Source organism: Equus przewalskii, unplaced genomic scaffold (genome assembly GCF_037783145.1).
Source record: "Equus przewalskii isolate Varuska unplaced genomic scaffold, EquPr2 ChrUn-5, whole genome shotgun sequence".
Classification (NCBI taxonomy): domain Eukaryota; kingdom Metazoa; phylum Chordata; class Mammalia; order Perissodactyla; family Equidae; genus Equus; species Equus przewalskii.
Window position 1 is genome coordinate 72,244 of NW_027228753.1, and position 25,442 is coordinate 97,685.

The 25,442-nt window shown below is 40.2% G+C and overlaps 1 protein-coding gene across 9 annotated transcripts in view; it reads right to left on the minus strand.

Annotated features, from left to right (window-relative positions):
• Positions 1-25,442, minus strand: part of DDR2 (discoidin domain receptor tyrosine kinase 2) — a 152,836-nt gene that overhangs the window by 11,352 nt on the left and 116,042 nt on the right. For 5 of the 9 annotated variants that reach the window (XR_011536874.1, XM_070608193.1, XM_070608195.1 and 2 more), the window contains 9 exons: positions 18,637-18,739; positions 16,970-17,201; positions 16,527-16,674; positions 16,053-16,158; positions 12,515-12,646; positions 11,885-12,068; positions 6,475-6,718; positions 3,835-3,897; positions 2,569-2,699 (listed from right to left, as the gene is read on the minus strand). Coding sequence is in view for 8 of the 9 variants with exons in the window: in XM_070608193.1 (XP_070464294.1) it covers positions 2,569-2,699; positions 3,835-3,897; positions 6,475-6,718; positions 11,885-12,068; positions 12,515-12,646; positions 16,053-16,158; positions 16,527-16,674; positions 16,970-17,201; positions 18,637-18,739 (1,343 nt within the window). In the remaining variant the exon portion in view is untranslated. The remainder of the gene's footprint in view (positions 1-2,568; positions 2,700-3,834; positions 3,898-6,474; positions 6,719-11,884; positions 12,069-12,514; positions 12,647-16,052; positions 16,159-16,526; positions 16,675-16,969; positions 17,202-18,636; positions 18,740-25,442) is intronic. The other 4 variants (XM_070608196.1, XM_070608197.1, XM_008533319.2 and 1 more) reach the window with 1 other exon arrangement.

The window sequence follows — 25,442 nt, forward strand, 5'->3', positions numbered from 1 at the left end:
AGGACTTCTCAATCTTACAGAGTTTTCAATGTCCTATTAAACAATGGATTTTGCTGACTTATCCTACAACTGCTTTGATTTTCTGTAGACATAAATTACTGATTTATTACTGATCACTCTGGCACTGTAGGTTAAGGAAATACCCCCTCGACCCTGCAGTTTTATGAACCAAAAGTAAAATGGCTACAAAATAGGAAAGGAAAGCCCTAAGCGTCTGGAAATATCAAGGTGAATTACACCTAATATAAGAATAAGAAGAATAAAACAACTAATTGTTTTGGCATTCTATCTAATGTGACCTGCCTGCCTTCGAAAGGAAAATTCCAGAATCTGAATATATATAACTATTTGGATTTAACCATATCAAATGCTCCACTCCAGCAAATACACTTTGGATGCTCAATGAAGAAACTTAGATGTCTGCCTCATCCCTTAGACCGAAAGATTCTTTGTTACAGTAATATCCCCAACACTGAGCATGGAGCCCAGCACATAGAAGGTATTCAATAAATATGGGTAGAGTTTCTCAAAGAAAGAATGCTGAGGACACCATCAAAATTATCCTACAAATAATGCTATAATATAAAGCTGTTTGGAGTAATGTTTCTTGGAATTTATGTATATGCTTGAGGGTTTTCCACAGAAAATTCTGGCCCCAGGAAGAAATCCTTTGTCATTTCAGAGCATCTTGAGTTATCTTACTCAGGATGTACAGCTGTAGAAAGAATTTCTTGAAGGGCCAAGTTAAATATTCAAGGGCCAAATTTTTGCTTTCCCTTTTACCCAGAGAGTCTCCAAATGAACATTTCTCTTCAGCCCATGAATATATTCCAATGGGACCCAGAAGAAAAATCCAGACAAGTATGGTAAGTTCTGGCTCAAAGAGAAAAACAGCTCATAGAGTAGAGTACACAGACCCTCCCCCCTAACTAAAATTCAGTCATAACAGACTGTTCAATATGGACATACACCAGCTTCAAGCTTTCCAATGAACCTTCAGATCACCAGCTCCCAACGCTACCACTCTTAACTATTCCTCACCTTGGAATTTAGATACCCAGAGTGTTCCAGAATTCTGGAAAGGTTTTGATAAAAGAAGAAAGAAGAAAAGTTTGATACTGCCTCATCATGCCAGTGGTAAGCTCTCTATGGATTCGGCTTTTCAGTCTTCAGTCTCTATTAATGGACTGAAAGCTTTGTATTAGGTAAAGTGTTTACGGACTGATGATAAGGTCCTTGTGGGAAGCAAAAAGACCCTCTCTTCTGTGAAATAGTCCTGCCCAAAAGCCTTAAAATAAACCTCAACCATCTCCACTGAATGTGGAACAGATTAGAAGGAATTTCAGGCTACTTGTCTGGGTCTTTCCCTCACTTCTCTGATTTGAGCCCCTTCCTTCCTTTCCTACACTCAAAGAGTTCTGGAGATTCATGTCCATCGTCATGGTGCTCTTGCCCCTCTTCTGGCATGTACTCCACATAGGCTCTACCCTCCCCCCTGTTCCCTCCCTGTGATGGGCAGTTCAAAGCCTCACAGCCCAGAGTTTCTATGGCCTCTCACAGTCCAGGTCTATTTGAAGTCATTGAACAGGGAAGGGATCCACGGCCAAAGGTATAAACACTTAATCAGCAGCAGAACCCAAGAGCATCACATACTTAGTAACAGTGCCCAGAGAGCTGCTATTTGGCCTAAGAAACCAAGAAAAGTCATAGATATTCCTTCTTTGGTGGAATGCACATATTTTGGAAAAAAAGAAGTCAACATATTTCAATATTGACAATTGGAATGAGCATAGAAAACAGGATATTAGCTGAAGGACTTTGAGCATATCACATTTTCTCATCAGAAAAACAGTTAAATATAACTGCTATGCCTAACTCACCATTATTCAATGAGGTTCAAGTAAAATGATACATGTGAAAAAAAGTCTTTGTAGATTGTAAAGTGTTAAACAAATGTAATAAAAATTTATTCAGATAATTTGGCATGGATAAAAAGAATCTGAGGAGGGACTCAGGTGTGCATAGTCATAACTTTCAAGTACACAAAGAAGTAGGAATAGAATTGTGAGAAACTTGGCTTGGATATTAATGAGACTGGCTGTTTTTCTACATGCACACACACACATACACATACTCAAACCAAACAAGCAAACAGAAAAGGAAGACAAGGAACAGCATTATCAGAAATTTTAGCTAGGTATTGGTTGTGCATCAGAATTACTTGTTAATTTTTTAAAAAAATACAGATGCCTGCACTCTCTCCCAAACTCAGTGAATCTAAATCTTCAAGTGGGATGCCCAAGTTGAAATTCAATGTTTTGGTAAGAGTTTTCTGATCTAGCTAGGGAGGTTCCAAGATCTCCATTCTAAAAATAAGAAAATGGACTTAGCTTATTCTTTTCTGCCTACTCTCAGGAACAAGCTTCTCCATTCCTGTGCTTCTTGGTAGCCTTAGTTAACTCTGACCATTGACAAATTTTTGTAATTTGCCAGTTACTCCCAGGATAACAGTGGCTTAGGAAAGGGAAGAGCAGCTTCCTAACCCATGATTGTTCTGCACCTCCTCACCTTCTCCAGCATTTTCTGCCAGAACTGCCTCCAGAGGATGATGACAATGATGGCCAGGAGGATGAATATAATGGCCACCAGGCAGCCAATCAGGATCCGAGTGTTGCTGTCATCAACTTTAAGCATTGGATCTGTGACCAGGAAGAAAAAGATGGAGACTATTATCATTTCATGGGACAAGGAAAAGTATGAGGGATTGGACCGGATACAAGGAGGTAAAACCTTTTCCTTCAGGATAATTCCACAAAATGCACTGTAACATTTCTGCTTCCTCTTGGTCTTGCTACTTTTGTATTACTTTGCTCCTATATCCTACAGACCTCCTCTATGGGACAGTAGCCTCTTCATCCTCATGTATCAGACTGGATAATGGAGAGGTTTTCCATTTGTCCCAAAATTTTCCTCCTTTATTATCAAAACCTGGGTCTACTGACTCCTAATCACACCTTGTGAAAAACAGATGAAGAACCAGTTTCACAATTTGCATTCTTTGAGACAAGCCAAGGTTCCTGAGTCCCCTTTGGAGACACTCGATCATACGTGTTTCCCAGATTGCTGGCTCATATGGCCAGTGACTGTCTGAAGCAATGGATATACTTTTTAAAAATTATTTTATTGAGGTCATATTGGCTTATAACATTGTGCAAATTTCAGGTGTATACAATAGCCAAGACGTGGAAACAACCCAAGTGCCCATCAACAGATGAAGTGATAAAGAGGATATGGTATATATATATATATAAATGAAATACTACTCAGCCATAAAAAAGACAAAATCATCCCATTTGCCACAACATGGATGGACCTTGAGGGTATTATGTTAAGTGAAATAAGGCAGACAAAGACAAACACCATATGATTTCACTCATGTGTGGATATACTTTTGCATATGTCTCTCCAATTAGTGAGACTAGCAATTTGTTTCACAGACTTCCACTCTTTCATTGAGATCCCCACTATGAGTCTTACCTAGAAATGTCCCTTTCCCTGTTCTTGCCTCAAGCTTCCCAAACTTTCATGGAACAATTGGAACAATGCTAGACTCTGCCTGGGCTGAAGAATCACATGAACCAGCAGGAAAGAGAGTAAGTTTAGGCCCTTAACTTTGGAGGTGAACTGCCCTATCTTTCCAGGGCTACTCTTCACACAAAGCTGCCTGGGATCGAGCCTCCTACACAGACAGTCAGGCCTTTGCAAATCTCCACCCTTCTCCATCCTCCAGGAGATCACTTCAACTTAGTTTTTATAACTAGGAATCACACGTACCGTAGGTTGTGGGTGCCACAGGCAAGGTGGGCAGGGCTCCAGAGTTATTGTACATTGCAGCATCTGTTACAAAACAAGGGTAAGTCAGAGCTGGGAGAAGACAGCTATGCAGTGGTTTTTCTGAAGGCAGACTGTGAGCAAGCACATTATGAAATCAGCTTAGTGGGTTGCCACTAGCCTTTCTTAAAAATGAAATCACGTAATATAGTAAATTAAAAAATACCACCATTCATCTATGTGGTAAGGGAAACTTTTCTTTTGTAAAATTTTTGTTTAACTTATCACGTACTAGGTGTCATGGTACGAAAAGTTTAAGAAACAGTGGTTGAGAAGAGTGTGACCACACATTATAATAAACTGTGCATAGGAAATGAGACTCAAATTCAGCAAAACGCAGAGAGAATACAGTGGCTAAGTGGGCATGGAATAGACATAGTGCTAAGATGCTCTTTCCTTCAAGGAAGTTAAATTGTTTATAAAAGGGTTTTCACTATGCTTTATTGCCCTAGCCCTTTAATTTATAAATTAAGGCTTCATCCTTATAGATTATTGATATTACAATGCCCTTTGCTGTGATGTTGCAGCTTCTTAGACCCCAAAAGCGTATTTGCCAGATTGATGTTGGCAACTCATTTTACCCTCTGATTTGTCTAATCAAGGAGGCCAAGAATTAGAATATGTATTTCCCTTCCAAGAAACATTTTCTCCAGAAATCCTAATTTTTCTTCTTCTCAGCACTATTGTATAAATAGGGAGGTATTTGGCATCTACATGAATGGGTCCTCTGGCTCCACAGAAAATTAATATTGTCACGACATTGGATTTAAAGTTTAGGAGATTCCAGAAGCCAAAAACTATCATCCAAAGCTATAATTAGCTACGATAAGATAAGTGTACCAATTACTCTGCTGAGAGAATCCTTGAGCATGGATGGAAATCTATTGTCCCCCAGTTAACACTTACGATGTAAATGACACTGCCTTTGAACATCTAAATTTCTGCTCTTAATAAAAACTTCACATAAAATAATCAGTCATTTACTCTTAGATTAAATCATTATAACAGAAGGCATTGAGGCACCAAACCTGTTTTTCTAAGCATATGTTCTATATCCTTATCAGTACATCTTAATGAGCAAACCATCTCACAATTTTCTTCTTTTAAAAATCTAATCAGGAAGTATGCGATCTTCTGGCTTATCTTTAAATTAGTCTCTCCTCCTCTCTTCTGTTATTTTTTGCTTATATGTGCTTTGCTTCCACTCTTTTGACACTGTGCGTTACAAATTACTCTCTAGTGGCCTTTCTCCTTCTGACCACTTATCGTTGGTGCCACTTTGAGCATCTTTTGAAAAGTCATTGTATAGAGTTTGTATCCCCATCTAAATTATGGTGGTATAGACAATTTCCTAAACGCCTTTTAACTTTTCAAGACTAAGCACAGTCCCTATTGCCCAGTTTGTGGTCTCTAAATACCATTCCCCACTCAAAGGAACCAACACTGCTTGAGGAAGTAGTTGATTTCACATCTAGGGCAGTAAATGTTCAAAATGAGCTTGGGGCATCTTGCTATTTCAGAAAATAAGATAGTTATGAAAAGCTTATAGGGTCCAATCCAAAGAACACAGAGCCAGCTTAAAGGTGTGTGCACTGGTCAAACATAGGACAATTTGAGCATCAAAAAGAAGGATAATAGCAATTGACTAAACATATTGAATTTATAAAAAGCAATGAATGCATAATGATGCTGAAAAAAAACAAGGATGAAAATCAAAACTCAGTAGACACCATGGAAGGTTGCTAGGGCATCAACTCATTACTCAAAATTGATGAGGAGAAATAATTAATCATGTAATGCTGCCCTTCCAAGGTGAACTGTACCTCAGGGTGAACAAGTACCTGAGGAATAGTTCTTCTATTCAGAAGAAATTCAGCTAATAAATGCAGAAGGAATAACAGAATTAGGAAATCACCATTTGGCAATCCCCAGTGAAATAAGTAATTCGAGCAGTGGTCATCAGTGGAGGGTAAAACCTAAGGTAGAAGTTTGTGGGGAAATTTCCCCTGAAGAGGTAACCACCTGAGTATCACTAATATCTCAGCGTCACTAAAAGTCAGAGAATCTAGCATCGCATCCCAGTGATGGGGCTCAACACCAAGTACACAGCACTGTCTACGAAAAATCCTTGATGAAAATAAATACTGAACTTGATTCAAATTAGCCTGTAGATATAATCTCCAGTCTACTGGATGACAGAAGGTAGCGGCTACAAATCAATGTTATTTATTTATAAATTTTCATTTAAACATTTTAGTAGTGCTCATTAGGTGTGCTTCCCCTTAACTGACTTAATTTATACAAAGTTTTTAACACATTGGACTCATTATTTTAAATCCTTTATCTTACACCTCTTTTAGGCAAATACGTGAGAGCCAAGTAAATATTCTGTCCACTTCCAGTCTCATCTCTGCCCTTCCACACTTAAAACTAGTTGCACAAAAGATTCCCTCTATCCACCAAGGAGAAGCCACCTGTACGAGCCTCCTCCTCCCAGAGACCTGACCATGAGAAGCTCCAGACATGTGCCTGCCTCCCTCACTACCCTGCTCCCACTTCCCCTAGGGCCCCTGAGCTCCCAACCTGACTGGAAGGTGATCTCACTGAACATCATCCAGGTGTCAGCAAAATGGTATTGGCACTTGATGGCACTGGCCATGCGGTGATGGAGAGGCACGGTGACGAAGCGAGCGCTGGGGTTGACGTCATCCAGGACAAGGGGAAAGGAGACGGCATTAGGTTCCCACTCATTGGCCTCAGAGCGGAAGTAGCACTGTACCTCCTTAAAGATCTTCACACCTTTAGCAAACATGTTGTTGCAGTGGACCTGGCAGAGAAAGAGGCATGTGAGTGACAGCTGACACTGCTAGGTGGCATGGGGACACAGTGCAAGCTAACCCAGTAACATACTAAACAGTTTCTGTAAGTACCACCCTTGGTGAAGAGTTGGTACTCTGCGTCTTTTGGATTTTCCCTTCCAGGAACTTCACAATGCCAGTGATACATTGGTCTAGCCTTATAAAGCCTGGGTGGCTATCTCAGTCCCTTCTAGGCAACTGTGTGCCTCTGGCCACCTCATTTCGTGTTGCTGGGTGTACTTTCCTCATCTGTTAAATGAGGTCTGGACCAACATGTTCCCAGGTACTTCCTTGCCCTTAACACTCTCAAGCCTATAAATCCTCTCAAACACAGTTGCCGTCTACCAGAATCAAGCTATTCTGAACTAGGGTAAGAGGAAGACCTCCATTGTCCTTCCTCCTACATATATTCCAAAGCCAGTCCATTCCTTCCAACAAGTTTAGTTGGGAAACCTGAAATAATACACAATCCAAAACAATTTCATCTTTCCCTTTAGAAATCTCTTTTCAAGTGCTGTGTATTAGCATTTTTCAGCCAGAGACACAAAACTTAATTCTCTCTCAATTAAATTCAGTTTAGGTAAAGCCCTTCTGACGAGGGCACCAAATCCTCCTCATAGATATTTCCTGAGATGAGAAAATGTCTTTGGGAAGGTAGCTTGCGTCCTCTCGCCTGCTGTCATGACTCTCTCACCCAGATCTTTGTATGGCTTTTAAGGGTCATAAGGAAAAAAGATTTTGCAACACTTCCTCTGTAGCAGCTTGCTGTGTTTCATACCCTCAAAAACAGAACGTGCATATTTGTAACTAAGTCAAGTCTCTCACGGTAGTTCAGTAACATTTCCGCTGCCTCAGTCTTACATGGAAAATGGAGCTTTGCTGGTCACTATCACCTGAATTTAAAGACTTCATAGGTTGGCAAAGCATCATTGTCATTCTTGAAATAGATCTGCTGTTCCATTTTAATGTCTTGCTTAGGTCCTGAATTGTAATTGTTTAACTATCTTCAATACCTTCCTCTAGTCTCTAGATAGTCAATACAGGATTGCCATTCAGAATTTATTTAGCAGCAATGATTATAGAAATTCAATGACCAAAGAAACAGATCAGAGATTCTCTGAAAGAATAGAATCAGAGCATATTAGAGCAACCGGAAACTTTAAAAGTCATGTAGTCCAACTCTCTATTTACTAATGAGGAAACTGGCGCTCAGAGAAGTTTGACTTGCCTGTGGTCAGTCAACAACAGAACTGAGGCTAGAACCTTACCCCAGTGCTCATTCCACACGCCATGCCACACGGAAAGGGAGCAAATTGCCTTAATTTTTTTCCATTTGGATTTTCCTCTAAATGTTTTGATGTTGAAAACATGTGTTAATACTTTACTTGGGATCAATTAGTCCCAGTTGATGGAACGCAAGTCAACGGAGCAAGGCTAAGAACAAAATCAAAGAAATACCATCTACAGCTTCAATAGAATTTTCAGATGTTTTGAAATCTGCAAAGTGTTGGATAAGTAGCCTGTGGGGAAGGGAATAATCTCTCCTACAGATGTTTTGGGAATTCTCCTGGAATGCAAATAAATAACATAGGATTTCATTCCCTTGTGGATTTACATATTTATTTAATAAATAGAATACATTTTTTGCGACTGGCCCCATGGCCACGTGGTTAAGTTCATGCGCTCTGCTTCAGCGGCCCAGGGTTTCGCCGTTTCAGATCCTGGGCGCCAACATGGCACAACTCATCAGGCCGTGCTGAGGTGGCATCCCACATAGCACAACCAGAGGCACTCACAACTAGAATCTACAACTAGGTACTGAGGGGCTTTGGGGAGAAGAATGAAAAAAAAGAAGATGATTGGCAACAGTTGTTAGTTCAGGTGCCAATCTTAAAAAAAATAAAGAATACTTTTTCTAACGTATTAATATATTTTAATGGTATATTTTAAGTATATTTCAGGGAGTGTGTTAAACGGGCAGTAATTTGCCTAGGAAAGAAAAACTACTCCTAGAAGACATCAGTGACATGAAAGTCATCTTTTATTTTTTATTTGTCTCAGAAAAATTAAAATGTGCTAGAAATGTGTTTGACCTTGAGAGGTTCTGGCATCTTCTCATTTCAGGATATGCTTTTTTTTTTTTAAAAAAAGATTTTATTTTCCTTCTTCTCCCCAAAGCCCCCTAGTACATAGCTGTGTATTTTTAGCTGTGGGTCCTTCTAGTTGTGGCATGTGGGATGCCGCCTCAGCATGGCCCGATGAGCAATGCCATGTCCATGCCCAGGATCCGAACTGGCAAAACCCTGGGCCACTGAAGCAGAGCGTGCGAACTTAACCACTCGAGCATGGGGCTGGCCCCCCTCAGAATATGCTTTTGAATAATTTTGACTTGTCATAAACTACTTAAACAGGAGCTGCTGGAGACTCAGGAAGATCAAAGCCTATTAACTAAATATTATACTTTTATGGAGAGTTTAAAATACATTTTATTCTTTGTGGGGCTAGAGATTCTCCCAATGGCATATAATAAATTGATACACATATTAATAGGTACATATGGATTTACACATTATTCAGAAATACAATAAATTTTCTCTTGAAGTATAGTTTTGTTACTATTCATATTTCCCTTCTCCTCCACAACAAATCTATGAAGGATAATATGTTACACACAATTGCACACACTTATGTTTTACAACTGCCAGAGAGCCATCCTTGAACAATATACTGGCAGACTGGGCATGCGTTGATCTTTCTGTTCTCATCTTACATATTTATTCATTAAACTAATAGCTATTAATCCTATTAGGAGATGTTATCATATTAACAAGTGGGAGTAATATTATAGACATGGATTTTCTTTTTGACTCTAAGTCTGTGCCAAGAATAACAACTTTTTGTCTACCAGGAATCCTTGATGATAAAGAGTTTTCCCTCTTCTAGGTCCCCATATCATCCTACATCCTACATATCTCCTTTTGAAAAATAAATAGTGTCTTCTCCCACTGAGCTGGAAATTTTCCCAAGGTAGGGGCCACTTCTTATTCAACCGTTTACCCCCAGAACCTAGCCCAGCACTATACACACTCCAAAGACTGTTGCTAAATTAGTAACAAAGATAGATAGAAGAATAAATGAATTTAGGAAACAAATACTGAAGCTGAGGGCTGCGTGTAAATAAAGGCAGAGTCAACAATTTGTTCGCCGTTAAAATTCTGTACCCAACTATTGATGGGGAAAAATAACAGATAAACAGAGATCCACAGGTGAGGTCAAATTCACTTGCCCACCCTCTTTCTTGGGGCTTATACTGGAGTCCTCTCATGCTCCTTCAGAAATCTGTAAGTGTTATATGTGAACCACAAAAGCTCCTTGGGTCTCTTTCTTACATTCAGCAAAAGGACTTTCCTCTCTACCCTTAAGTCTCAGTTTTCCTCAAGCTTAGAACTCAGGTTTAGCACCCAATCTGGTCACTTTCTGTCAGGACTTTTCCTCTCTTCCCTTCCTTCCTCTCTGAAACATACTTGGGATTGAGTAAGAGAAAAGGAAAATAGTCATTTGAGCTAAGTATCAGAAAACTCATCATTTTATTAAAAGAGATGTCCTCAACCCTTACAACAAAGTTGAGCTCTCCTGGAAGGGCCCACCTCAGAGAAAATGGAACTCCAGCCTTAAAGGCCCAGGCTCTTCTCAGTGTCTGCAGGTACCATGTTCCAGCACACGCCCAGTCTGCACCTTCCCCAAGACTTCTGGCTTCTATCCAACCACTCAACAAAATTTACCTACTCTCTCGCAGCTGCTCTCTGATAATAAATTGATAAAATAACTTCTGCTTTGCATTTAAGACATTAATTATTTAACATCTTACTCTCCCCCAGGTAAAATGCTTGCATTATAATACAGACTTTTAGGTGATGGTATTTTAGCCACACCCATAAAAAAATCTAATAATTTACATTTTAGGCCTTACAGCAGACTTAGGTTAAACCCACCCTACCTTACTCTCAGCCTTGAGTCTCACCTATTGGGTACCAACTCCTCTAACTGCACAAAGAGTCACAGAGATCCCACAGAGAAGACAGACCCAAGTCCAGGGCCTGAGGTCTTGAATCCTGATGTTGGCCCGGCCAGGAGTAACAGCGAGTCCGCCTCCCTACCCTCAGCCTCGCCTTGAAGTTTCTGTTTACAGTTAAGAAAATACTATTTGCCAGTGTCCTATTCCTGTTCATCATTTCTCCTCTGCCTTCTACCCAAAGTAGCAGAGATATTTATAACGATAGTGGTTAGAGTAGGCGATAAAGGATATCATTTGTTCCCTCACAAATGTTCCTTGAGCCAGCATATTTTCAACCACTCAAGTACAGAGATCAGAAAGCAGAGTCAAAGTCCTCCTACCTTAGAGGAGCTTGAAGTCTAGTAAGAGACTAGATACATACACAGACAAATGACAATCGATGTGCTCTTGCAATAGATACGGAAACAAAGAACTCTGGGAACAGAAGAGTATGGAATCTTCTAACACGATTTCTCAGTGCTGCAGTGGTAGAGGAAACTCTAGGGATGGGCAGAGGTTCAAAATACAGAGTCCCTTCGTCTCCCACTGAGAATCAGAGTTGCAATGAGCTGCCTTTACTGAGAAGAGTAGGTCCTCTCCCTGGGGAATGTAGCGCAGGGCCATATAATGACTTCCTTGGGCCCTAGTCACTTTGCCTTTGTGGGGCCCTCCCTCCATAAAATATGTTAAAAATTATATTTTACAACTGTGTTGTTAAACAGATGAAAATAATTTTTGACCCTAAAAGTTCATTTTTCTTCTGACGTTAAAAGAAGTTAAAACATTTTCATGGGCCCTAGACACTGCCCTCTGTGCCTAATGTATACATCCACTCTGGTGCTGGAACAAGAAAAACAAACATGGAGAACCAGTGACCTAGTCTAACCCCCTTATTTACAAAGGAAGAAACAAACCCAGAAAGTGAAGTTACTTGTGAAACGCATGTAGCTAGTTAGTTACAGATTATGTATTTGAAGTCAGTTCTGCTGGTATTGTCGCAGGGTTCTCTCTCGCATGCCTTTTTTCTGCCACACCATGATTTTGGCCTCTTTGAAGTTCCACCACACCTCACTCCACTGACCTTCATAGTAGTGAAATTCCTGATGCGGTCAAATTCAAACATGATCTCGATGTAACCATTGGTGGCACTCTCGTTCCTCCAGCCCACGTAGTCATAGCCGGGCCACACATGGTACTCATGGGTCTGGGTGAAATCGTCCAGGCCAGACACCCCATCTGTCAACTGACCCAGCCCTTCAGTCATGCTGCTCAGACCAGGAGAGGAGAAGGCAAAGGGAGAGAGGAACCTGGAGTTAATTACACGTTCACGGAAAAGCTTTTACCCAGCTTCTTCTCCCCGGATTTTGTAAGGGCTGATAATCTTGGAAGTTGAAGGATTACCGAAAATCCAATATATTTTATAGCATAGACTCATTTATCCTGCATCAGTGGAGAGCTAAGAATTTCATATAAATGGATTTTACAGAATATTTGATGCTTACTCATTTAGTAGCAAAACTTTTAAACAGTATTTTATCATTTTATATGAAAAGCTTTCATAATTCATTGTATCCTTGTCTATTCTTATATACAGAATATAATAATAACTCAGTATTATCAAATGCATTTGTTTAATAAGTCCACTAAGGAGTAAATGAATGAATGAATGAATGAACACATAGAATGAACACTGGTAGCTAGTAGCACTTGCCCATCACTAAATAAAGGGTCCCGGAGCTCGTCGGAAATTTTCTGACTCCTTTGCTTGTTGTCTTTGTTCAGTGAATCAACTTCAGAGAAGTCGGGCATACCCTCTTTTATCCCACATCTCCAACAACCCAATCTGATAGCAAATTAATGTGCAAAAAAAATAAATAAGTAATCTTTGCCCAATTTAAATACTAATTTATAATTAATTTTAATTACATTTATAGAATACTGGACTCATGGAGTAAAATGCGTGGATTACATGAGGGTCAGAGGCATTGGCTTTCGTTTTGTTTTCTAGCTTGGCAGGCTTTCCACCTTGGAGTGTAAGCCTCTGTTTTGTGGCTGAGTTGGCCGGATTCCTGCCTGCTGGATGAGATGTACGCATATTTATGTTAATTTGCCTGTTTGAAGAACAGAAAGAGGTCTTCCTTCTTTTTACGGAGGGACGGAGCAAGAACCTATCATGTGGAACTTCTCTCTCAAGCTCTGCATCTCAAGCTCTGGAAGATATGTCAGGAGTCTCCCAAATAAAGAGATGGGGCTACTCACCCTCAAGCAATAATGCATGTGACCCGTGAGGTTACAGCCAGACCAGTGATATAGAAAATTTGTGAATTACAAAAATGATTAAGAGTGATTATGCCAGCCTTACAGATGCATTCTTAAATATATTTGTTCATTGCAAAATGTTTGGCAAATTATAAAATTTGACTGGCCTTATCCACAGTGACCAGAGCCTGGATCCCCCTTCCAAGGTTTTGTCATCTTTTTCTTCTCTCTACAGATCAGAAGGCTAGGAGAACATAAGTTTACTTGCAATAAATATATTTCCCATTGTTCCCAGAAAAATTAAGCCCCATGAAAGTCTTATGAAAAGTAACACAAATGAAAAGGAATTTAATTTATTTTCTCCTTAATTTCAGAGAATTTCAGTTTTTCCGTAATCAAAATTAAATCAAGGGGAAGGGATAAGGAAAGAAAATTTCTCTGTTACTTCATACACTTTAGAATTGTTAGAATTACTACAACAAGCGGATATGACATTTGGAATTTTTTTAATTAAAAAAAAATCGCTTTTGCTTCTATGACTATTTCCTGAGACTCTGAATTAGGTAGCTTGTACCTCAACACTCAGCCACACCCCAACTCGATATTTCATTACCTCAATTATTGCATGGAAGCTGATTGCGTCTAAATCTCTCTAATTATTTTTTATCAGTCCGCTGGGGTTCAGAGCCATATTTCTAGCACCTGTCTTATTTCTCCATTTGAATGTCCTGTCAGTCCCTTAAACTTATATCCCAGACTAGATCCATCATCATCTTTTTCTAAACTAAATCTTTCACCTGGATTTCCCATTTCTGTCAATTGCACTTCTCTTTCGTATTCACTGAAAGTACCTAGTGCATAGTAAGCAGTCAAAATATATTTGTTGAATGAATAAATGTCATCTCCACTGTTTCAGTCACCTAAACTATCATGTTTCATCTAGCCCCCTACATCCAATCAGATTGCAAATGTTCCCTAAATGAATGTCTCCTTGTTCCCATTCCCCAGTCCCCACTATGGCCTTGGTCCTTAATTTGTTTCATCTGACAGAATTTGGAATTAGAAAATGTCCCTCATTACCTCCTCCTTCCACTCAAATCTAACCTTTACATGCTGCATGATTAATCGGTCAAAAGCACAGTTCCAGTCACGTCCTTCCCCAGCTTTAAAACTCTTCAGTGACTCATTATGTTGATGATTATGTTGATGAACAACAGCTCCTCCTCCTCCATTCCGTCCTTCTCCACTTCTTCCTGACCCTGACATTCAACTGCCTCCAAAATATGACATAATCTGCCTTGTGATGCCTCTCAACTAGTGCTTTGCTACATAAATATGGCCCATGGTTAGCTAAACTGTTGATCTCTCCTGGACATTCCTCTAAACTTTACAGTGTGATTCTTTTGTCCTCATGCTAGTGCCTCTGCCTAAAATGCCATCTCAAGATTCTTTGCCTGTGAAAGGTCTACCCATTCTTTGGGGCCCATTTCTGATTTCATCTATTCCATCACGTCTTACTGGTCCTCCAATTAGATAATAACTTACATGTATATAACATTTTACCTTTACAAAATGCTTTTCTTATACATTTTATCACCTAAGTCACATGGCAAACAGAAGCAACTTTTATTACGTGAATCCAGCTGTTTCCACCCCCAATGCTGTGCTTTCCTACTGTGGCTTCCTCTTTCTTTGGAACCCCAGAGCACACATATGATATCTCTTACTTGATGCTTATGTCACAGCAAATTATATCCTATTTTAGCCCCCACTGCTTAATCATAAGATCAATAATTTCATTCTATTTGAATACCTACCATGTCTAGCCAAATTCCTTGCACACAGTATAGCTAATTAGCAAAGATTTATCCACTCAATCTCTGATTTCCTCTATTCCTTGAGTATATGCCAGTTGGGGTGTGGCTGAGTGAAATAACGCCAAGACAGTTTAAGCAAATGGGGAAGAAGAGTGACTAAGGAGATGGAGAGGAAGTGACTAGGGATAGAATACTGGATGAGTCAGGTCATCACCAGGCGATGGCAGCTGGGGGCAGTAGTTTGCTCTTCACACCTGAGCCCTTGCAAGTACTGTAATTCCACACTCCTATTCCTGAGACTCACTAATCTCTCTATCTCAACCACTAGCAACCTCCATCATCTAGTCTGGATTTCACTATGGTCTGACCTCTCTGCCAGGCTCAATCTTTGCAGACAAAGACCAAGCTAAGAGAGAGAAAAGTGTTGAAGTGGGTAGAAGAATGGCATGGCTTGGGGTAAAGTGGGATAAGTGGGAATATCTCTTATCCAATCCTAAATTCCTCCTGTATCTGAACATACTTCTCCATCATGGCCCTCCATTGGTCCATTTCAGGACTATCCATTGGTCCTTCTGCTGCTCCCAGCCCTACCTTCTTCTATAGTCAGGTCGTTCTTGTTCTCAGTCTTGCTTCCTTTCCTCTATTCCCTTCTACCTATCTCCTTTGCTCCAATTATCATCTCATCCTAGAAACTTTCCTTGTCTATTATAAGCCTTACTAGTCTCATTTTCACAGTTTCTACAGCATTTATATTTATGGGGTTCATTCTTCCTGAACTTCTTGATCTGTCCAATTTATTATACTTATAACTTCAATTCTCTGGCCGTTTGTCTCCATAAGTAGGCCACTATTCATGTCAGATGACATGTCCTGTTTTGAGGGCCAAAAAATATGGCTACCATACTTAGGTCCATAATACAAAGCTTAACCTTTCCTTTGCGTAATTTAGTGTTTTCCTTGTGATTACTTTGCCTTCCAAAACCAGCCTCTAAGTTTCTTGCAAATAAAGACTACATATTTTACTTTATTAAATTATCTCACAATGCATAGTAAAGGGTCTAAGTAAACACTAGTTGGTTGATTGATTGTTTACTGATCCCAACCCATGATAAAATATTATTCTGTTCTAGTGGCCATTTCCCATTCTGATGACCAAAGTTTCCCAGAATTTACCTGTACCCAACGGCTCCATCATAGACAGAATCATTCAGATAAATGATGGAGCCTCCAGGGAGTACGAACTGCTGTCCAGCTGGAGCATTGTAAGACACCAAGCCATCTGTCAAAGGAAACACACATGTGTCAGCACCTTTGAGAAGGAGATGCGCCTGCTGCTCGGACCAACTATCCCAGAGAGCTACCTGAGGCTTCAAGGATGACACTTCATGCACTATGTCCACACGGGACTCAATCTGGGCACACAGGGAGCACTGCTGAGGAGCACTCCTCAGTGACAGTCTGCAGAGTGTCACTGAATGCATTATTCCAGGTACTGGGTGGATGAACAATATTGCTTTCTTTACTCTAACCAAGAGGGAATCCCTTCTTGGTGATCAGTAATCCCATCCCTTTCTGATTTGATTGCCTTTATTTCCCAGGGGTTGGAGTTTTTAATAAGCTCTATAAGTTCTCTCTCTTGAGACCTACCAAGCCAGACACAGCCATAAAGCTCCACTCTCATGCACACATTCATGGAGTGGTCGGTGACCGGAATGAAGCGGACAAATCTGGCCACAATGGGTGGCTCCAAGTCCTTTAGGAAAATGTCATAAGGGTTACTATTTCCATCCAGCACCTGAGGAGAGAGAAGAGAGAGTGAGGAGATGCTATGGAGTCATGTTGACTCTTCTTCAACCCCTAAGTCATCACCCCTTTGATGGACCCTCTCTTTTTCATTCAAAGAGCAGAATACATCTACTCAGCTTTCTCGGCAGCCTTGATATTCCTCTCTATGCTCCCTCCCCACCCCCTCATCTTGGGTCACATATTTACAAGTTCATGCCAGGACTGTGGATATATATATACCTTTTCTAGCCTAAGTCAAAATACAGTCCTGGACATCCCAGGGTCTGGATGTCTCTTCTGCCTACCTGTTTCCCATGCCGGTTCCGCCAAGAGATCCAGCGAGTGCCATCCCGACTGTAATTGATCTTGTACATGGGGGCAAACTCAATGCCATGGCCCCCTGCATGGCGCCCCTGGGTCCCCACCAGAGTGATAAAGTGCAGGGTGTGCAAGTCAATCTGCAGAAACTCTTTCAGGTCATCAGGTTCCACTGGAATCTCAGGACACCAGGCTCCATCCCCTTCTTCTGAATCCAGCCTTAAAAGATGAAGGTTGGGGAGAGAGGGAGCAATCATGAAACCACAGAGTTATTTACCAGTCCACAGCCAGCAGTTACCCTGACCTGAGGGGAGAGAGCAGGCTGGGAGTTCAGACCAGATGGACTCTTGGGGTTTTCTCCACCAGTCTGACTGACACCACAGTACCCACTTGTGGTCAGTTCCCTCTCCCTGGAGCACTACGAAACCCAGAAAGACAGTCACCACCAGGGAGCTAGAGGCCTTCAGATGACATGTAGCCTTCATTTCCCATCCTAATTTTGAGATCTCAAGGGAGGTCCCACACAATGAAACCCTTTCTACCCTCTACTCCCACACTGAGTCATTTTACCATCCCCCTCCCACTTTCAATCTCAGTATGACAAGGTTAGCCACTCCTTGCCTGGATATCAAGTTATAGGAGTAGGGAGGGAGGTATAAGAAGATCTCCAGTGTGGGTTATGTAACACAGTGAATTTTAACCAGCAGGATGGGCATGGGAACCCAGCAAAAAGTTGCGGAAACCCATGGTGAGAGTGAAGGGTAAGAGTATGTCAGGGGAATAGTAAATAATCCAGTTTCATTTTATTACCTCCAGGCTGAGCCACCAGTGAGGAAAATTGTGAAATCAGTATACGATTTCTTTGAGGAACCTCTTACCACTTTCCCTGTTCCCTGGAATGTGTCTTTTCTCACAGATGTCACCTACTAATTGCTGCTCCCTTCAAACCCCACCAACCATCACTCTAATCTTTTACACACTGAGATAGAAATTATGGAGGTTTACCAGGGTTGTTTTTCTTAAGGGTGATTCCATTTTAACAGAAATCAATACTTTATACTGAAAGAATTAGATTCCAGGAGGAGGATTAGGCCCTAACAAGCAGAGTAGTTTTTGACAAAGATATTTATTGCTTTAGGGGACCCCTTGTATTAGACCACAAGGAACCCACCATACTCTGTTTATGGATGAAGTTGGCCCTTTTGCGGGAGATATCCTTGAGAGAAGGGAAGAACTTGCTGGAGGCCTCAATGTCTGTTTAAGTCCTTGATGCTTTGCACTATGAGTGATGTTTCACAGACACTCACCGAGAAGAAGACCGAGTCTCCAGCTCCCAGTGTCCTACACAATCCACCCCTTCTCATGCTACCACTGTAGTCCCCTTCCTGCAGCAGCTCACAGTGAGAAAGTGAAGCAAAGCAAATTCACTGCATATCAACGAACCCATATGCTGTGGGTGGTGTGGTTCTAGGGCCTCTGTGGTTGGAATGAGGTTACTAGGCCACCACATGCTGCCGGACCCTGAAAACAGGCCCACTTGATGTCCTTGCATCATTCCCACCGGTGCCCACCAAGTACCCTTCTTTCCTAGCCCCTTAAGTCAGGAAAACTGTTCAACACAGAACTCAGGCTTTCTTGGGGTAGCCATCCTTACCTTCCATATTTGGCAGCTGTGGATTCTGACCACTGACTGGAAGCTGTGATGTCCTCATCTGGAATATGGCCCCCTGACATTCCCAGAGGATAGCGGCATATGGCTAGACCAAGAGAAACCAATGAGTAAAGAAAGGAAATGCTTTTATTTTTATTTCCAGAGACCACCATGGAGAATGTAACTGATTATTGGTAGGAAAGAAGCGGCCTGAACCTTTCTAAGTCCCTCTATGACCCCAGTTTGATTAACCTCACTCTCTTTGCCTTTTCTTTCTATTTTTTGAGGAAGATTAGCCCTGAGCTAACTACTGCCAGTCCTCCTCTTTTTGCTGAGAAAGCCTGGCCCTGAGCTAACATCCATGCCCATCTTCCTCTACTTTATATGTGGGACGCCTACCACAGCATGGCATGCCAAGTAGTGCCATGTCCGCACCCGGGATCCAGGCGAGCGAACCCCGGGCCGCTGAGAAGTGGAATGTGCGCATTTAACCGCTGCACCACCAGGCCAGCCCCTTTGCCTTTTCTTCCTGGCCCTGTCTCCAAACTTATTACCAATCAATCATCCAAGCATTGATCCTCAGCCAAATCTATCTTTTGGACCAAATTCTGACACGTAATATAACATAATGTAAGGTGCTGATTTATCCTTTTATTTGGTAATAACCCCATGGCCCATCCCCATTCCCTTATTAGCAGGCACACACTTCTAATCAGTTTCCCAACAGTAGTCAGTCATCCTCATTATCAGCAGGTGCCCTCTATGATGTATAGCATTCTTTTCTTCTAGATAGCTGATTGCACAAAACTATGGAGAAAAGCCAGTAAAGTCTCCTACAAAGGAGTTGAACACAGCTTTGGCCCCCAAAAGCACCATGTTTTGGCCTCCAGCTAACAATAATAACCTCTGGAGATGGACTTCCACTTCCAACCAAGATAGAGTAATAGGGACTAACAGGGAACAGATTTACTCTCCTTGGTAAAACAACCAAAAAGTGGACAAAGTACATGATAAACTGAGTTTCAATAGAATGAATATCAGACAACAAAGGACAGCAATCCTTGAGAGAGGAAACAGAGAAGATGAGCCCTACAATGGTACCAGCTTACTGCCATGAGAGAGTATTCAGGCTGCAGTACAGTAAGTGAGAACTTAGGCAGAAGCTGGAGGATGCCCTGAGTTGAGGAGCCAAAGAGAAGGGTCTGGAGAGATCAAGGGGACTAGAGCTCTCAGGACATAGGGTTATCAGATAAAATACAGGATTCCTAGCTAAATTTAAATTTCAGATAAATACTGAATAATTTTTTCGTAGAAATATGTCCCACGCATTAAAAAAAAAATACTGGGCATGTAGACAAGCATGGGAATAGAACTACAATGAGAAAAAAATACCAATCAATTGAAACTGATTCTGAATTAATATAGAAATTAGAACTGGAAAAAGAGAACATTAAAACAGTTATAACTGTATTACATGTGTTCAGAAATACAAGGAGAGCTATAGACAACGTAGAAAAGATGTAAATCAAATTTCTAAAGATAAAACTTGAACATGTGAGATAAAATACATTGGATGGAATCAAAGCAGGTTATACATTGAAGTAAAGATTCATGAACTTAAAGACAGCAGTAGAAATAATCTTTAATGAAACAATGACAGAAAAGAGAATCAATCAATTAATCAATCAATTAACAAAAAGCAGAACATCAGGAAGTTGTGAACAATTTCAAGCATCCTAATATATATGGAAATGGATTCTTTGAAGAAGAGAAGGGAGGAGGACAAAAAGTCATTTGAATAAAAAATGATGGAAATTTTTTCAAATTGGTGAAAACTGTAAACCCAAGTAGCTCAATGAACTGAAGCACAAAAAGCTTGGAGAAAACTACACTGCAGCATATCATAATCCAATTTTTTAAAGCAGGCGATAAAGAGAAAATTTTAAGAGCAGCCAGAGGAAAAGGACATACTATGAACAGAGGACCAAAGATAGAGATGAGAGCAAATTTCCCATTCAAAATGGCAATTACAAAGTAAATATATATTGATTTTTCATGCTATTTCTGTCTCTTTAAGTGGTAATGGACTCTTTAAAGAAAAATAATAACAACATATTGTGGGGTTTACAAGATATACGAAAGTAAAATGCATGACAACAATAGCATGAAGATTTGAAGGGAAACAAAGAAAATTATCTTGTTGAAAGGTTGTTATACTCTATGTGAAGTGATACAATATCACTTGAAGATAGACTTTATTTAAAGATGTACACTGTAAATCCTAAAGCAAGCACTAAAATAATATTTTTTAAAAGACTTAATGCCAGTAATTCAAGAAGAGATAAAACGGAATCATAAAAAATTCAATCAATTGAAAAAAAAGTCAGAATAAAGGAAATAAAAAAGATAGGATAAACAGAAAACAAATGGCAAAAATATAGATTTTTGATTAGCCATATAAATACTCCCATTAAATATAAATGGTCTAAATAGTCTAATTAGAAAGTAGAGATTGTCAGATTGGATTTTTTTTAAGTTTAAACTATATATTACCTATGAGAAACATACTTTAAATATAAAAACCCACATAAGTTACAAGTAAAAGAATGGAAAAAGATATACCATGAAAACTTAATCCAAAGAAAGCAAGAGTGGTTATATCAGCACCAGACACAAAAGATTTCAAGACAAAGAACGAAGATGGTATTTCACAATGATGAAAAGTTTGGTAGGGAAACACAAATCAAAACCACGATGAGATATCACCTCACACCTGTTAAAATGGCTATTATGAAAAAGACAAGAAATAAAAAGTGTTGGTGAGGATGTGGACAAAAGGGAATCCTTGCGCACTATTGGTGGGAAAGTAAATTGATGCAGCCACTATGGAAAACAGTATGGAGTGTCCTCAAAAAACTAAAAATAGACTGCCATGTGATCTTGCAATTCTACTTCTTGGATTTCTCCAAAGAAAACAAAAACGCTAACTCAAAAACATATATATAACCTCCATGTTCATTGCAGCATTATTTACAACAGCCAAGATATGGAAACAATCTAAGTGTCCATCGATGGATGAATGGATAAAGAAAATGTCACACACATACACACACACACACATAGACACACATGGAGAGGAATATCATTTGGCCATAAAAAAGAATGAAATCTTGCCATTTGCGACAGCATGGATGAACCTTGAGGGCATCATGCTAAGTGAAATAAGTCAGACAGAGAAAGATGAATACTGCATGATCTAACTTATATGTGGAATCTAAAAAACAGAAAAACCTAAATTTGTAGATACAGAGAACAGATTGATGGTTGTCAGAGGCAGGGGGTGGGGAATAGGTGAAATGCGTGAAGGGAGACAAAAGATATAAACTTCCAGTTATACAATAAATAAGTCATGAGTATGTAATGTACAACATGGTCATTATAGTTAATAATACGCTATTGCGTATTTGAAAGCTGCTAAGAGAGTAGATCTTAAAGTTCTCATCACAAGAAAAAAATTTTTTTCGCTACGTATGGTGACAGATGTTAATTAGACTTATTATGGTGATCATTTAGCGATACATACAAATAAAGAATCATTATGTTGTAAACCTGAACCTAGTATAATATTATATGTCAATTATACCTCAATAAAAAAACCATTATATTACAACTTCCAGATAGAGCAATAAGGCAAGGGGAAAAAAAATAATAAAAAGCACCCATATTGGAAAGAAGTAAACTGTTTTTAATTGCAGATAATAAGATCAGTTATAGTAAAAAATCAGAGAGAATCTACAAAAAAGCTACTACCATAGCTAATAAATGAGTTAGTAATACACAACAATTGGTTGCATTTCCATATACTAGTAGTGAACAAATACAAGTTAGAGTAGCATCAAAAATTATAAAATACTTAGGGATAAACATGACAAAAGATGTGAAAGACTTATACAATGAAAACTACCCAACATTGTTGAGAGAAATTAAAGATCTAAATAAATGGAGATATATACAATGTTCAAGGGTCAAAAACTCAATACTATTAAGATGTCTATTCTACCCAAAGTCTTAACAGGCATTTTTGTTTAAATAAACAAAATTATTCTAATATTCACATAGAAATGCAAAGACCCAGAATAGCCAAAGCAATTTTGAAAAAGAAGATCAAAGAGGGAAGACTGACAATAGATTTTAAGGTTATTATAAAGCGACAGTTATCAAGACAGTGTGATATTGGTGTAAAGATAGACAAATATATCAATGAAAGAGGAAAAATCCAGAAATAGACCCACACAGACATATACCTATCATATTATGTAGCCACTCCACTCCTAGGTATTTACCCAAGAGAAATAAAAGTGTCTGTCTATACAAAGACTCATGAGTATTTATAACAACTTTCTTCATAATAGACAACCCAAATTAGGAAACAATCATATGTCTATGAACAGGTAAATGGATAAACAAATTATGTAATATCCACACAATGGAATACTATGGAGCAGGACTGGGATTAGAAGGAAGCAAGTGAGGAACCTAGAGTGAAAAATGTAAGGAGGCGCTCACTCCCAGGGTCATGGAAGTGCCAGCGCTGCCTTTGCAGGGTCCTGAGAGTGAGTGCCTCCTTGCATTTTGCACCCTAGGCTCCTCACTCCCATCTCTGTTACTCAGCGACAAAAAAGAATAATCTATTGATGCATGCTACAACACAGATAGATTTCAAAACAGTTACACTGAGTGAAAGAAGTTAGACAAAAAGAGTACATACTGTATGCTTCCATTTATATGTAACTCTAGAAAATGAAAACAAGTCAATCTATAGTGACAGAAAGCAGATCAGCGGTTTCCTGGGGAAGGGAGGAGTGGGCGGGAGGAATTACAAAGGGGCACAAAGAAAGTTTTGCTGGTGGTGGATATGGTCATTATCTTGATTACGGTGATGATTTCACGGGTTTATACATATGTCAAAACAGACCAAATTGTGCAGTTTTAATGTGTGCAGTTTACTGTATGTCAATTACACATCAAATCATACTTTTTCAGAAAGTAACCTCTGAGGCAGAATAATATGTTGAGATTTTTATTTGTATGTTTTCACTCTCCTTTTCAAAGCAGGAAGCAAGGCCTTCATGTTACTTCACCCCATGGGAGGTTTATGTTTACCAGGCAGAAATAAGAAACTGCTTGACGACAAACGGCTTCCTGGAAAGCCCACCCTCGTTAAGAGACGGTAGGATGGAGTAGAGGTGGCAGGAAGAAAGGTGACTTCCCTAGGCTTGGAAGGGGACAGAGGTAGTCAAGTTAACAGCACTAACAGGACCAAGCCCCATTTCCGGAAGTGCCCTGCGGAGGCAGCAAAACATCAAAGGGAAAATGGTTTCCTGTGAGCATAGTGCCCAAGCTTGGCACAGGAGCCCCAGAACTTCTGTCCTTAAGGCACGTCATGGACTTGGAGAATGAGGTTATCACTGGCACTGTGACGAACTGAAGGCAAGAGGCCCTTCTGCCTGTATCATACCAAGAAAAGCTCCTGGATTCTTGTCTGACCCTAGGAAAGAGGATGGTCTGGGCCGAGGACCAGTGATACTTCCAGAAGCAGTGTGATTAAGCAAAACCATGTCCAGGCTGCTTTGACAAGAAATGTGGCCATATACCCAACTGAAACACTTCTGTATTCCTGTCCACTACCTTTTCCAAGTCAGATTTGAATCAAGAGTTGGACGTGGGTATTTAGTATCATTTTGCTTAGTCTTGTCAAATGCACAATTTCTCCATCTGAGGTGATAGGTTTTGCAGATAATCATTATGCTTATATTTTAAGTGCAAATCTGGACTGTTCAGGAATGAAGCATCAAATTCTTAAATTCTAAACTCTCTGGAATGTGAAATTGAAGGGAGGAGTAAGGATGAGGACATAATAATATTGGTTGCCAATGAGGCCAAAATTACCAATGAGTGAGGTCAATGTACATTTCAAAAGTCATACACTGGGCGCGGCCCTCTCTTCTGCTCCATCTCATTATGCAGCGGAGGCCAAACCCTGACTGAGGGTCTGCTCTGGCCCCTCTCTCAGTGTTTATCCTACCTGTGGTTGGATGTGCTAAGTGTTTCAGTCTTCAGTACCAGTGACGTAATGGGCAAAGAGAGGTTCCTGGAGGCACTTAACCCACAATGCTACATGCCCCAGTCTGGTTTACCAGAGCACTTGTGTTGGCATTTGGGACACAAGCCAAGCTACTAATAAAGTAGAACTTTGCTTTCCCTTTGCGACTGTCCTCTATGTGTATATCTTCCTCAGGGACCTCCTGGGGATGGGGCCTGGCTGGCCAAGGCAGTCAATCCTGGTTTCTTTGGCTTTCATCCATGTCAGAGTGCCCCCATGTGCCATCTTGATGCCTAAAATACAGCTGTTCATAATTCACAAAGTGCTGTCCCATTGCCTACCTTTTTTCATCTCTACAATAACCCTGTGTGGCAGGCAGGGCATGTACTCTTACTCACAAATTATATATGAGGAAACCAGTGGAAGTCCCACAGCTATTTAAATGGTAGGGGTTTGACTTAGCCCACATTTCTGAGTCCTGATTCAAAGCTCATCCCAATATACCAGACTGCCCCTCTTCTGCTTGAACCAAAAGAGTGACCTGAGGCGGCTGTTTCTCCCAAGATTCCAGGCTGCTGACAGAACTGCCACAGGTTAGTAAGAGAGCTGCACTCTGGCACCTTCCCTCCTTTCTGAAACCAAAGCTTTTTTGATGAATCCAGTCCTGTCTCCAACCTCAGCCCAGCATGACAATTTACTTGTTTGC